The sequence below is a fragment of the Ailuropoda melanoleuca genome, chromosome 20 (assembly GCF_002007445.2).
Source record: "Ailuropoda melanoleuca isolate Jingjing chromosome 20, ASM200744v2, whole genome shotgun sequence".
Lineage (NCBI taxonomy): Eukaryota > Metazoa > Chordata > Mammalia > Carnivora > Ursidae > Ailuropoda > Ailuropoda melanoleuca.
Window position 1 is genome coordinate 3,746,213 of NC_048237.1, and position 15,786 is coordinate 3,761,998.

The window sequence follows — 15,786 nt, forward strand, 5'->3', positions numbered from 1 at the left end:
AATCGATATACGGAAAAGATGTGCTTATTAAGTGAACTTGGAAGTCCGGGCCTTCATTGAAGGGATGGGGAGCGAGGGCCAGGCTTTGACTGAGGGGCTAGCTCTATCCCTAATTAGCGGTGGGATCCCGGGCACGCTTCTCATAAATCATTTTCCTCGTCTGGGCCATGGCAGAGGATAACTGAAGTTTGTTCTTTTGTATTTCTTCTAGAATGACAAGAAAAGCCACCAGAGGACCCATGACACGGATTCCACCTGATTTAAAGAACTGTAAGGAACACTTTATGGCTCTCTCACAACACTGGGTCGGCGAAGCAGCCTGGCTGTCTCTCTCCTGTGTTCCGCATCTAGGTGTTGGCGTCAAGCAGCGGCCGTGCGGTGGTTTTAATACAATTTAACGTGGCCCACGAATTATAATCTCTAATATATGTGTGTATGTGTGTGCATCCCCAAATATATTAAGGTTTGAGCAGGGGGGCAAAATTACACACGAACCTGTTCTTGGGACATACACCGTTCATTGTGATGCGTCCCTGGCTGGAGCGTGCGTCGGGGTGTGAGGTTCACATCCCACAAAGCCATTACTCACTGACAGAAAACATGACAACACAGAGAAGAAATATAAAAATTGTGGCAAATAGTACAGCTTCCCTTAAAGTAGTGTATTAATGTGTTGGGATCAAGAATGGCCGTATTGATCGCTTTTTCCCCCCATTCGAACCCTGTTAGGACGTACGCATGTCCTCTTTTTAGAAGTTGCTACCCCGCCTTACACATGCCCATGTCTGGAGCTCTCACAAGGTGAAATATCTGCACACTTCACCCAGGGATGACCCTGCCTTGTTTGGAAGAAAAGTCCAATGCAAGGTCACACTTCAAACCTGAGATTCTATTCCATCCCAGGGGAAGCCAGAGTGAAGCCATTAGGTTTCTCCTTTAGCATACCGATCAGCAGGGGCAAAAGAGGGCCAGTCTGCTGTGACGGAGACGTCCGAGATATCTGTGTCCCGGGAATTCTAATAGAGCTCAGAAGGCTGGGCTTGATACCATCATTTGAAGAGGTGTGCATAGAATGGCAACGCTTAAGAAATATCCTTTGGTGGTGATGAAAATACATGGCACTCCAAAATAGCCTGTTTTGTGGAAAAACGATCTGCCACGTTCTGCGTTCTGAATATAGCCAGCACTGGAATGAAACGGTGTGCATTAACTACGGCAATAAGAGAGAGCTCGTTTCGCCCTGCCCCTGTCTGGCCAGTGCTAACCATCCTTTCCAACACAGCTCAGCAATCACCTGGGTGACACTGAATTGCTTTATGTCTGTTTACACCTGTTGTCTCCCCAGAAAAGTGAGCCAAGTCAGGAAACGTATGTCGTTTGTTGTGGGATCTCTCCACCTAGCTCAGCGCCGGACAGGGGGCTGGTGCTGAGTCAACGCTCGTGCATTCAATGAGGACATAGACGCAACCGGGCTGCAAACAATACAGGTGGGTCCGTGTGAGGAGTACCCAGAGAAAACAGGTGAAAGAGCAAGAGGGAATTCAACGGGTAAGCCAAGGGTGAATGGGCCGAGTTCAAGAAAATGCTAGGACATGCTTCAGTTTGCACAGAAGCTCGCCTTGAAGAAGAAATCATTTGTTTTCCTGCAAAATAATTTACAACACTTATTGAAGAAGAAAACAGGTTTGCAAAGAATCTACACTGTGGTTCTAACACAGAAGTTGCCAATACCACTGAAGATTCCCATAGTCCAGAGCACTGGGCCTAAGAGTAATGGGCCAACAGTAATCGCCACAGGAGGTCAGTGTAAATAAGCTAGTCATGGAGAGCCATGTGGGATTTTCTCACATTTTACGAAGAAAAGTGAAGAAAGCAATACGAAAAAATTCCCCTTGGGACTGTGACTTAATATGACATTACCGTTAGCTAAACTGATACTACTATTCGGGGGCAGACCATGTTTCTCTGAAATGAGTTAGTTGAAAGCAAGTCTCTCTTCTGGAGTCTAAAGTTCTACACATATGATTAACTCCTTGGAGGCATCTTTGAAGTGCACATGTGTCATCACACATGTAACAGTGTATCATCACCTCTGCTTACGATAAACAAACATCCGCCATCTCAGAAATGAACCTGAGACTTCGCCTGCAGGGCCCTGTCATTCAGGATGCCATGTTACTTTTCAGTACACAGACTGGCTCCATGCTTCTGCTTTCAGTCTGGTTAAATCTACGTTGCTTGGTAGTGTAGGGACCCAGCAACGAAATGGATGGCTTTATATTTCTGAAAGGTGACTGACCTTTAATAAATTAAATGAGAGGGAGAGTGGAAGTCAGGAATGACCAAGGCTGGAGGACTTGGCTCTAGCTTCCTGGTCTTCCTACCATCCAAGGGAAGAGAAGACGGCTGCCAAGATGCTGACAGAGGCAGGAGAGGAGACCAATGCCTCCCCTCTTCATACTGGCTTAGAGCCTCCTGCCGTCTTTCTGGCTATGAGGGCCTTCCCTCAGCCCTATAGACTGTACGTGTGTCCCCTGGATTCTGTAACCAGCATCAGAAGATCAAAGCTTCCCAGTCTGTCCTCTGGAGAGACAATATCATGTTTTCAGGAGAGAATTCAAGCACGCCAAAGAATCCATTTCTGTGTAACTGACTTTCTCCCAAGGGAAAAAGAAAAACATGGTCATGGGGGGTATATACAGTCAATGAATACGAGGGGAGAACTGCCTGGGATTGTAGGTATTTAAATCATGCTCCTGTCTGAACTGGTATTAAAGAAAGTGTAGTTTTGTGGAAGTCAGGTAGACTTGCTTCCAGGACTCTGATCTTGATGAAATTATTTAAAATCACTGGGCCTTAGTTTTCCCGACGACAGGGTCGGGCCTGATGCAGAGGGCCTGAGAGGTGCAGGACTCTAGGCCGGGACTCCATCGTCTTCCCCAGCCACCAAAGTAGTTCATCTCCTTAATATGTTGAAATTCAGACGAACAAAAACAAAACAAAAACTACGAAGAGCAAGATAATTTTAAAGCTCCCTGATAACTCCAACATTCTTAGGACCCCCCCCCCCCAAATGCTTAAGAGTTACTATCTTAATAACATACCTACAATAAGACTAGGGGAAAAAATTAAAAGTCCCTATAATCTCTGGTCCCCTCCCCTTAGCTCCCTTTTTTAAAACCTAGGGACTGGCTAAATATTTCCCCCCAATTCCTGCACAACGTCAGGGGCCACTGTTCATGGCAAGGACAGTGTCAGTGTGCTCCCCAGAGTGTGGCATCAGCGGTCCCGACGAAGATGCTTTTAGAGTGGACAGGGCCTGTGTTTGAGTCTCATCTCTGCCACTTACTCGGTATAGGACCCCTGGCAAGCTATTTAATGATCTCTCTGATCCTACTTCCTTCTCTGTAAAATGGAGATAATAAATTATATTTTCAAAGGCTGCGGTAAAGGCTAAATGAGACAACATATGTAAAGAATCTGGTGTAGGGGAAGCATACCAACAGCGATATTAGTTCTTTAAAATCGCAAAACCTATGACATTTTACAAAGAACGCTTCAGAGAACAACTATGTCTAGGGTGTGGGGCCCATACTCTAAGGACAGACCAACTGTGATATGTGAAACAGCTCTCATCTGCTGAAGATGGGGTAGGTGCCCCCAAGGTTGAAGGGGTCAGAATGTCGTGACCCAAGCACTCCACAATTTTAAGACTGAAATTGTGGTAAGCGGCAGAAAGGAAGACTGATCAGCTCGCTAATGAACTAGGGTGTGTTGGTACAACTGTTATCAAGGATAAGCAACTGTTTAAATACGACAGGCTGAGCTCATTAAGGATGTGTGAGCTGCCAACAAATTACAATGTGCTTAGTTCAAACTTCTCTGCCTTTCTTAGGAATCGGAGGCCAGTCAATATTTAATTGCACTAAGTCTTTTAGTTCGCCTCTTAAATTAAGAAGTGATTCATCTACACAACTTAGGCATTAGAGATTCTCAAAATATTAAAACTGAAGTGGATTTCAGATCTCTAGGCCAACCTCCACATGTCACACCAGCGAGAAGCGAGGTCTAAGGAAGGCGAGAGACAGGTGGGCGGTCACAAAAGGAAGGCCAATTCTGGCACTTGGTCTCATTAACTTATTCTCTTTCTTACTACAGGAAATCAGTCTTTAACTTTGTCTTATACACATACTAACAATTTAACATTGGATGTATGGATTCCTGTCTCAACTCTGCATAATTTACGCAGGGCACTGGAAAACCTCTGAAGGGCTGGGGCAATGACTGAGAGAAGCAGCTGGGTGCGACCGTGTGGGAAGGTCTGAGGACAATTCAAGAAGGTAATGAAGAGCACAGAGGAAGGCTGTTAGGGACCCGCCAGTCTGGAATATGGGTGGTGAAACTGGAGTCTGTTAAGGAACCAGATACAGAATGATTCTCCATAGCCAGGATGTAGGACGGTGACTAGCACATAGTAGGTATTTAGTCCTTATTTGCTGCATAATCGGAGGCTGAACCAGGACTGAATGAATGAATCCATGAAAGGAACTGAGCTTCAGGGGCAAGAGAGAAGAGGGGCCGCCCAGTGAGAGGAAGGAGGGAAAAGTTATGACAGCTCTCGGCAACCTTGGCAGAAAGGACAAGACTTGCTTCTCCTTCAAGGACGGTGCAGGGAGTGAGGCTGGGGCCCTCCTGCTTCTGCCGCACATTCCGCTTCTGAGGAAACAGGCCAATTCCCATGGCACTGCTCCTGGTTCCACTTCTGGCCACTCTGCTCTCGGGACGGAACACGCAGAAGTGGAACGCGTGAGGGGGAGTTCCTCTCCAAGGGCAACAGAAATTTCAAACCCATAATGTCACCTTATTTTCAGAGGAGATCCTGCTTACGTGCTCTCTGTGTATGCTATGGACCATACGGACACCAATGGAAAAACGTTTCCTAGGAGGACCTTGAGATCAAGAAACAAATCTGATTCTAGGATAGCAGAGACAATCCTAACCTAATGAAGACTGAGAGAGAGCTGCGATTTCCTGACCCATGTTGAAGTCACTGAAACACTCAGTCATCTGTGGTCCTGAGCCTGGCGTGCCCTGACCTGCCAGGTCTGTTACAGCTGGGCTTTGCATGTGGGATTCGTGTGACGACTGCCAGGGGCACAGACAGGATAGCGAGCAGTAGCTCATTCTATTTTCTAAACAGTAGGAGGTCAGTGTTAGATGATCCCGTTCCTTTCAACACGTACATCTAATAGTTTTTACTTTTGTATGCAGGATGGGGCCACCTGGAAGACAATATGTACCACTAATCAACACTGTTTGAGGACTAAATGGAGAAGCTGTAATAAAATACTGCACTGATGCCTAAGGAAGGCCTTTCTAGGTTCTTAGGATGCAAGCCACTTACTGTTCAAGAGGGACACCAACATGTCGGTGGGTAACAACAAAGCCTTGGCCAGCATCTTCTCTAATGCCGTCTAGCAGACTAATGGCAAAATGATGCTGGTCAGGGGTTGGGGGGAATAATGGGTTCCGCGCCACGTTCATATGAAAGATACGTACAGCTCAAGGAGAAGGTGTAATGTCTATAACGTGACCTTCATTTGACATTTGATTAAAACCAAGTTGGTGCGCAAAATTTTTGCTCTTGGCAAAACCAGGAGAATAGGTCAGTGAAAAGAGCAATGATAGAAACACTCTTCCTCAACTCACAGAGTGACTGGCAAGGTTTTTTTTTTTTTTTTTGGCAAGGCTTTTTAAAAATATTTTTAGCTCAGTTTCAATTCCCTAAAAAGACATGCCACCTAAAAGAAATGTGTTAAGCACCCTCTAAGTGTTTCTTTTTAAGTTGCCAACACTGGTACTCACCCCTTAAGGCTGGCTTAGAGCACTCAGCCTCACTCTGCTCTCTATGCCGTCTGAGGAATAAACGTAAGACTAGCTGCTATTTGAAAGAAAGGGACTACATCTGTAAGAATCCGCATGTTAATATTTGTAAAATATCTTGAGAAATAATAGGAAAAAGCAGCTTCGAAAACAATGTTCTGCAATGAAATTACTGAAATGGTAGTAAAGAAGCCAAACTGAAAGGTTTTCCTAATAAAGGGACAGGTTTGTTCTCATAGTATAAATAGTCTTAGCTAAGTGGCTAATTCTTCTAAAAAGACCAGCTTTTGGTTAAGAGTGAAAACACACCACCGTGTCTGGATTTAGTATGTCACGAACTCTCTAGAATGGTTCTCATATGCTGTCGAACTCTGAGCATCCGGATTCTCTTTTTGTCTTTAATTATGCTGCAGAACACCTAACTTCTCATGTAAAAGTGGGTCTGAGGAGAGAGGATGAGCAAAGCCACCCCAGTGCCCACTCACCTCCCATGATCTTGGACTGGCAGTTGATAAACTCCGGCTTCCTGTCCGGGAGATACCTCTGGCACGTGTGGTGGAGGATCTGGAAGAAGGTGCACTTTTCTGAGGCTGTGCTGGCTACCCACTGGTCGAATGCGTTTTCAAACAACAGATCAAACTCTGCAGAATCCTGGAAAAGACAGTGAAAGAACGACTGATCTCCATCTATAAAAACTGCTGCATGCAGCTGACTCCCGACAAATGACTCGTGAAGGCCGAAACTCCTTTTGGGGCTTTGGTCTTCATCACAAGGCTCATCTTTGTTAGCACCTGGATGCGTGGAAAGCAAGTCCACCTTTCTCTGTCTCTCAAGCAAGCCCCCAAATCTTCGAGTATTTATAGATGTCCCTAGGAGGCTAGTACCACGAAAGCCCCTAGAGCCTGCCACACATCGATCCGGCAGAATTTAGACTACAGACTGCCTCCCCGATGAGCTGGGAAAGGATTCCTTCAGGTTCTTAGCACTAGCAGTGAATCTTGCCCCTGACCTTTGGTAGGGAAAAGATTCTCCCTTATTATTTTAGCATATAGTTATAGTTCACATTTTATTTTTCCTCATTATTGAGGTTTTGTATAGCGAGTGTGTGTGAGCAAAGGGGAAAGTATTTAAATAAATAATTCTACCTTAAAATGTGTCTCATGTTAAATCCAACAGAACTCTACTACATAATTTGTAAGGTGCCATCTATTTGTTTTGGTGAATAAAACTCATCACTGGTGGTATCAGGACATAAATGAAGCTTTGATGCACATGGTTTTTCATATTAATCACCACGGACATGATATTTGAACTCTGCCTTTGCACTTGGCGGATAAACCGACAGAAGCCAGCATGTCCTCTCTATGTCTCCCCTTAACGTTTCTGCATCAAACAGGATGAGAAGACTTGTAGTCCCGAACCCGTAAGGACACATGCAGCAGAAAGTCTTAGCCACATCACTGAAATAGAGAAATAGCTCTGTTAGAGATGACTCAGACAACCACCACCACTGCCAAGGGCAGCGAGAGTCACCGCGGGCAGAGGACGCCTCCGCTCCACACTGGGCGTGCGCTCACCCGATTGGGATCGATGCCGTTAACCTGGCGAAGCTGCTCAAGCATCCACTGCGACCTCCGCACGAACGACGTGGAGCCTTCAAACTGCTTGACCTTCGTGATGGACGCCTGCGTGGGTTTCTTGTTTGTCACTGCCAAGGAAAGACCACTCAGATTAGTGGGCGTGCAGGCTGGGTCGTTTTCTCATTCCACCTACGTGTGTATCCACACACACACAGAATATGAGGATGCGTGTCTCTGATGAGGGGTGAACTCAAAAGAAATAGTTCTGTTCTCCACTCTCAAGTAGTCACAATATAATTATAACTGCAAACGCTGATTCACTTATGCCTGCCTCCACTCAAAGCAGACACAACTCCGCCGACGGACACCAAGCACTTTCAGCGGAGGCTGCGCGTGCACGATGACCGACTGCAGGGAAGGCAGCCCACGGGGCTGGCAGGAGCTGGGTAGAGGTCATTGGGAAAAGCTGCATTTTATTTTTTATTTTTTAAAAGATTTTATTTATTTATTAGAGAGAGAGAGAGAGAACATGCACAAGCAGGGGGAGGGGCAGAGGGAGAGGGAGCAGCAGACTCCCCACCTAGCAGGAAACCAAACACGGGACTCGAGTCCAGGACCCTGGGATCATGACCTCAGTCAAAGGCAGATGCTTAACTGACTGAACCACCCAGGTGCCCTGAAAAGCTGAATTTTAAAGGAAGTGAAGGTTACTGGCTCCCCTAGGAAATTACGATGCATATTTTTTTTTTAAAAGGTTTTATTTATTTATTTGAGAGAGAGAGAGAGACAGCCAGTGAGAGAGGGAACACAAGCAGGGGGAGTGGGAGAGGAAGAAGCAGGCTCCTAGCAGAGAAGCCTGATGCGGGGCTCGATCCCAGAACGCCGGGATCACGCCCTGAGCCGAAGGCAGATGCTTAACAACTGAGCCACCCAGGTGCCCCATGATGCCTATTTCTAATGTGATCTTCCAGTGTAAATATACTAGGCTTCACTGGTAAGATAGAAAGTAATGCCTCACTTAAAAAAATTATTTGGCTTTAAAATATTGTCCTTTTTGAATCTAGTTTGCATCTGTTTCTGACTGTATTTGGCATTCATGCCCCCCGCCTCCCCCGCAATTCCTGAGGTCACCACACCTGCAGGAGCAGGACAGCTCCTCCTCCCAGCCTTGGTCAGTTCTTCCTTTGCCCCTTCCATGCTGAGGATGGACAGCATCCCCTCTCAGACAGAGGCCAAGCACCAGCCACCAGGGGAGAGGAACTCTGGGTAATTCTACATCTGCTTACTTCGTGATTTAGAGCCTCCAGGGTGGGGTGGTATGAAGTGTTTTGAAAGGGCTTTCCTAAAAGCTCCTCCTGAGGCCTGGCTGGAGGAGTTGTGAAATTTAACAGAAAGGATGCTATTAAGGGAACTGGGGAAAGTGCAAAGTAGCACTTGTAATGAACGCAATCCTCGTTAGACTGTGCATCAGTGGCACATTCTTTCTTCGTTTCCAGTAATCCTGCAGATCCTACACTTCCAGGGAACGATGCAGGTGTTCAACAGATGGCAAAACGAATCCTTGAGGGACGAAGGACAGAAAGCACCTATTCCAGTCACGGTTGCTGGTAAGAAGACTCTCCTTCGTGCACAGGAGAGTTTAGGGTAGTTTCAGGATCTGGGATCATTAAAGCAGGAACTCAGGGACCAAGAGGGGAATGAAATGTGGGCGCCCTGCCTTTACTCCTGGTAAGGGCCCGATGCTTCCAAGACTAAAGACCTCTTTTTATGACCTCAGTACAATCTTTTCCCTTTGCTCCAAACCAGAATTTAGCAAACATTAAAAAAATAATTTCAAATAATGCTTAGGTTTATGACTCATTATGTCAGTAATATTTGGCTAAAAGCTTCTGAACATTTAATACCAATTACGTTTACTTTCATGGTTAAAAAGTCATCATCCCCTCAACACCCGCGATCAGTGGAAATTTTATAGTCCTCTATTCACACGGCCTGTCTGGCTTACGGCCCCATGTGTAAGCCTGTTAAGTCCTCTTAGGAATATTGCCGAACTAAACTCAGGCGATAGTATCAGTCCGCCCAGGGCTCTGTTTAGCCATTTAACTTAATTCATTTATTTCATGTGTCTCCTATGAGATCGAATAGGTTTCTCTGACAGTCATGCCCTGCTGTTCTGTTTTCATGGTAGAGGAAACAACATACCTGGAATACAGGCAGGTCCTAAAATGTGCTGAAAAGATTAAAGAATACTTTTCAATAACAGGAAAACATGGGTTCCTGTATTAGACGTACACCCCTAAACACACAAAGGATTTCCTCCTTTGTTTATGTAAATTACACGACATTTAGGCATCCTGGGAAACATGAAGGTTTCCCTTCTAGCTTTAAAGTGGTTATGAACTCCTATTTTTACTTCTGGTCCATTTATTTCCAAGTGGTTCACAGCATTATAAAAACTCAAACACAATGCAGGACCGCTGTAATTACTTGCATGTTTAGGATTGACATTTTAGAAAAGCAAGTTCCATTGGAAGTCTGTCACTGAAATGAGAAGGGCAGGAACCCCACCCACATGACAAATGCCCCACAGAGCTGCTAACAGAGATCACACTGCAGAGTGGTCATTTCTCGTGAGGCACTCACAGCTCCAGCCATGCCTGCCTCTTTCTCTCTACTCGCTTAGTCTTTGCCCAGTTCTTGGAATCTTGGTAGTTTTCCTGGGCACTGAGCCCGGTTTGGTTTAATTTTTGTTTATTGTTATTAACTCCAACATTCCAGTTTCTATTTTGAAGCAGGTGCCTTAAAATTATATTATTATATACACATTATATAGAGTTAAATAAAGACTTGCCCCTTCTGAAATCAAAACAACTGCACAAACGCGCACCATTGCCAGACTTTCTGAGTTCCGTGCTTGAGGAAGCCCAGACTTCTTGATTTCTCCCAGACTGGTTTCTCTGAGCAGTCTGGCCATTCAAACCTAAATATGGAAGACTGAACCATCTTTTAAAAACTCCTCAATGGCATCTCAAAATGCTTAGAATAAAACCCAAGGCCCTTACCATGACCCACAAAGCCCTAGATGATCTGGCCCTCAAGGATTTCCCCGTTCTTATCTCATTCCATTCTCCCTTTTGTCCACCAGGCTCCCGCTGTCTTTTGCTCCTGGGAAACAGCAATTCCCTTCCACCCTTTGCAAATGCTGTTCCCTTTACTGAAATACTCCTTCCTTTGTTCTTTATGGTTGTCTCTTGTTCACCATTCAGATTTCAGCTTACATGTCAAACTCCAAAGGAAAAAAGTGTGATCGTTTATCCGCAGAGATTTCCCTTACTCTGTTATTTCTTTCACTGAACTCTGTTCATTGCAAAACAGGATTTCAAACCTGGATAAAATACTCAAAATTTGCTTCTCTGAAATATTCATGAAGAATAACACCAGATTGCTGTCATGTCCATCAAGTCCTAAAACACATAAGAGGTAGATAAATCCCCACACAGATCTTGTAAGCTCTTTCCTACCAGCTTGTGAGGTAGGATCCAAGAAAGTAACGATAATAACAAATGATATTTTCCCCAGCAATTACAGGGTTTTTTTTAAAGGGTTTTATTTATTTCTTTTGGAGAGAGATAGAGAGTGAGCACGCGTGCAAGGAGAGAGCGGCAGAGGAAGAGAGAAACTCCCAAGCAGACTCCCTGCTGAGCGCAGAGCCCGACATGGGGCTCAATGTAATGACCCCAAGATCATGACCTGAGCCGAAATCAAGAGGCTGATGCTTAACCAACCCAGCCTCTCAGGGGCCTCCAGCAATTAAAGTTTTAAAAACTCTTTTAAAAATACAGTTTCTGGTTTTTTCTCTCGTACTTGACCACAGGTCTGTGACAGAGGCAGTGTTACTGCTATCATCACTATATTTACCCACAAGGAAACTGAGGCATGGAAAGCATTGACTTGCCAAAGTAATACTGTTCATAAAAGAGAAAACTGCAACTTGCACAATGAGCTTAGGGTCCACTGCCCTTTTTACTGTAGCTTTTTGCTGCAGTGTCAAATGCCACATTTTATTGAGCGTGGGAAGCTCATTAAATAAGGGCTGAATTTTTTGTTCTAATGATACTACTGTTGTGGTTTTGACAATATCCTGAACTGTTATTCCCTTAGTATTTCCCTTTAAATAAACTTTGTTTTTCACTTAAGCTAATGAGGAACAGAGCATATTAAAGCCATAAATAGATACATGGCTCTGTCTACATTAAACAGAAAATAATGTAAAAAATACAATTAAGACATTTATAAATGCTATTAATTTCAAATTAGGGAGTTGTCAGTGGAAGGTTTGGCATGTGAGGTCCACTCTAAGGTAAAGTGGTGATTAGCAAGTGTAGACAGGTGTTAAAGCCAATCACAACACAGATGTTCCCTTAGATATAATCATGAAACTTACCTGGAAATGGCTTCCCTAGCAGCACCGTATCATGTGCCCTGTGACTCACTTAGTAAGTCAAGTTTTGGAGTTTTCCAGGCCTAATGCTGCTTTTTCACTTTCTGTTGGTATCAGAGGAAAACAGGACCATGGGGCCAACCAAACCCAGGTCCTTTTGCTACCAGCTCTGATAAAAAGAATGTGGTTCTCAGGGGGGCAGGCCTCCTCATTAGCCTTCATGTAGACTTCATTTACATGTCAGCTATAGTTAAGCAGCAGTGATAGAAACTATTATGTCTAGAGTATCATTACCTCTCAGGTGGTGAAATATCTTTCCCTCATGAACTAATAATGGCATAAAAAAGGTCTTTTCAAAAAATGGGCCTTCCATGGAAGATTATACAAATATAGAATAAGACACTTAGCCTTAGTCAAAGGGTGGAGACCACCGGCCATGCTTCTGCCCAATCAGAAAATTCTATTTAACTGAAAACCAACAAGCCAGCCAACAGCAAAGCACTTGCTTAGATCAAACCTGGTCTTAGAGTAAGTCTGGAATTGATGGAGGAAGGGACAAAGATTGATGAGGAAAGAAAGACAGAAATGCAAGTTACTTGCATATTCTGCAAACCAGGAGAAAGTGTCTGGTCTGCCAGTGACTGTTAACAGGCTGATCCTCCCTTTCAAGGTCTGATGGTTGAAAGACTTTTTAAGGAGTTACAGCTTTCCCCTACAATGTCGTTATTCACATAGCATCACTTGTCAATCATTCCAAACAGGAAAATCCATTTTGCTTAAGGTACAAAATATCTAGCTTCAGCCTTAAAATATTACTTTAAAAGAAACAAATCATCCTATAAACAAAATTATTACCCATCACTTCAATATACTCTACCGTTTCATTTTTCATAGGTATTTTTGTATATTCACTAACATTTGCACACACATTTCTTACACACATTAAACTCCAATTGAATCATCTTACATTTTTATGTGATCATTTCTATTTTTAAAAAAGGGTGCTGAAGAACAAATCCCATCTAATCTAGTTTGATATTGAGGCTAGGTAGCTAAAATGCAGAGCTTACCGTAACTAGGTACCTAAAATACCTTGAAATTTCATCACATTTATTCCTACCATGACCTTAGGGTTAAGTGAAAGTCAGTGTTCTGTGGTTGGCTTTAGCTCTCTGCTCTGCTGGGGTCCAATGGCCAGACATTCTGATTTCAGAAAACTGTTGACGAGACACAATTTGGAGCAAGGAACAAAAGTGATGTCACACATAATTTTATCAGGGTGGCTCTTTGTCAGAGGTGGCTGACATGAAGGAAAAAAGAAGAGAGAGAGAGAGAGAGAGAGAGAGAGGGAGAGAAATCCTCTGAAATGTGGTTCCAGAAGTAAAAGCAAGATTGAGCACGCCCCCTGGATGCTGATGTGGTAAAGAACTGGGCTCACGGACCAATGTGAGAGATGATCACTTGGAACTAGTTTCCTTAATGCTCTTCCAAAACTCTGATCTATGATGATTCTAGGTGGATTTCATAGTGCCTACGGAGAAGTAAGTTTCAGGTCTGAAGCTGTGTCCACAGCTATATCTGGGGAGACAGATGAATGTTTACAAAGCTTAGAAGCAAGAATATAAAGACTGTTCCCTCAAATATTTTCAGAACAGGGGCACGTCATCACTGTTAGTTACTGGGTAACGGAGCATGGTGCGCTCTGCACAGGGTTGACGACTGACTTCCCAGAGTATTTCTCACAGTGTGTTCCCATTTAGGACATAGTAAATGTCCAGACTCCATGGGCTCCAATCAGACCAATTCATGAAATGGCCAAGTTTGTCTCTGGGGCCCGATCCCTCTCCTCCCTATCTCAGGTCCTGGGGGCTCTCTGGCCAGATTCCTGGTAGGACCCAAACAGGCCTGAAAGGGTGTTTATTTATTTATTTATTTATTTAAAGATTTTATTTATTTATTTGACAGAGAGAGAGACATCAAGAGAAGGAACATAAGCAGGGAGAGTGGAAGAGAGAGAAGCAGGCTTCCTGCCCAGCAGGGAGCCCCACACGGGACTCGACGCTAGGACCCTGGGATCATGACCTGAGCTGAAGGCAGACACCTAAGGACTGAGCCACCCAAGCGCAAAAGGGTATTTTTGAATCCGCATGTTTTTAGGAAGGCATTTTTCATCCAAATAAGCAACCACTACAACAAAAACAGTGGCATTCAGTCTTGAGCACCAAGCCCTGGGGAAGAATGTAGGATGGCCTCCAACAGTCCCTGCTCCACTAACCCAAAGGGGAAGACAGGGGAGAATCAGTGCACAAGGGCTTTGAGGTTTTTTCTTAAAGGCAGACTTCCTTAGTCTATAGGAGGGATAATCACAAAGAAAGAAGTTTTCCACACAGAAGATTCCGTATTTGGTATCACTAATTCCTGGGCCCATACCTTACATCACATTCTTCCCTCCAAATTGGAGAAGGAAGGGGAGGACAGAGATTGAAAGCCTAGGAAATTTTTGCAAAGGGATACTGAAAAAGGAACTGCCTGTATAGGAAACTTTTTTTTTTTTAAAGGTTTATTTATTTGACAGAGAGAGGCAGCCAGTGAGAGAGGGAACACAAGCAGGCGGAGTGGGAGAGGAAGAAGCAGGCTCCCAACGTAAGAGCCTGATGTGGGGCTCGATCCCACAATGCCGGGATCACGCCCTGAGCCAAAGGCAGACGCTTAATGACTGAGTCACCCAGGTGCCCCTGTATGGGAAACTTCTTGCACAGAAATTTGGAGAAATCCTTTAGGAGAAGGAGGGGAATAAGAAAGATCTTGCATCAAGCATTCCTTAGGAAGGATGCTTTTTTTTTTAATGTTTTTTTATTATATTATGTTAGTCACCATACAGTACATCCCTGGTTTTTGATGTAAAGTTCAATGATTCATTAGTTGCGTATAAAGGGGGGGGTAATCAGAAGGCGGAATGAAGCATGAGAGACTATGGACTCTGAGAAACAAACTGAGGGCTTCAGAGGGGAGGGGAGTGGGGGATGGGATAGGCTGGTGATGGGTAGTAAGGAGGGCACGTATTGCATGGTGCACTGGGTGTTATACGCAACTAAGGAAGGATGCTTAAAAGCCAAAGTATGAAGGTACAGTACCGTATGGAGAGTACCTAACAACTTACACATCAATAGAGCAAGCGACCCCCCTACACCAACTTTGCAGGAAGTGCTACCTGGTTCCAATATTTGCAAATTACCAACAAGGAGACAGCATTACTTTTGGAACGTGCAACTTCAATGTCACATGTCAATATGAGATCGAACTGGTATTTCTAAAACCTAGTCCCTTCTAATTTTTATCTTCTTTACCCAGTTCTTTATTTTTTTTTGAGAGGCTATTCTACTTTTCAGTCAATGATTATGAGGGCTTCAGGTGCACCACGGGTGGTCTCGGGCTGTTACATCTTCAGCTGGGAATCAGAAAGCTCAATTTCCGGAAGGGTTGCGTTCCACGCTGCCACACCAGTAGTGTCCCCTCCCTGCTGGCACCACGACGTCTTGTGCATCATACATCGACACACAACGCGCTCGTGTACGTGTGCAGGCACGCGTGAAAGAGGGAACAAACCAACAGCTCCTCAATGGAAGGGAGAACAGTGCCTCAGCCCGCTGGAAACCACGGATCAGCCAAAAATTTATTTCAGGTTCAAGTGTTCTGTTTCACGATCAAACCACAGTTGTAAGGGATTTGAACTATTTTCTTACTGGAAAAGAAGAGCATCCTGAGAACTAGGGAGAGCGGAGAAAATGGCAAAAACCAAGAACTTACAGACATATCAGGACACCAGAAGGAGATAAATTTTGGGTTAGAACTTCTTAGGAAATCTCTTTTCCTGCAATCCTT

At 44.4% G+C, this 15,786-nt stretch overlaps 1 protein-coding gene across 4 annotated transcripts in view; it reads right to left on the bottom strand.

Annotated features, from left to right (window-relative positions):
- STXBP6 (syntaxin binding protein 6) overlaps positions 1 to 15,786 on the bottom strand; it is a 259,189-nt gene that overhangs the window by 42,870 nt on the left and 200,533 nt on the right. For all 4 annotated transcript variants that reach the window (XM_034648693.1, XM_034648695.1, XM_034648696.1 and 1 more), the window contains 2 exons: positions 7,461 to 7,591; positions 6,369 to 6,534 (listed from right to left, as the gene is read on the bottom strand). In XM_034648693.1, the coding sequence (XP_034504584.1) occupies positions 6,369 to 6,534; positions 7,461 to 7,591 (297 nt within the window). The remainder of the gene's footprint in view (positions 1 to 6,368; positions 6,535 to 7,460; positions 7,592 to 15,786) is intronic.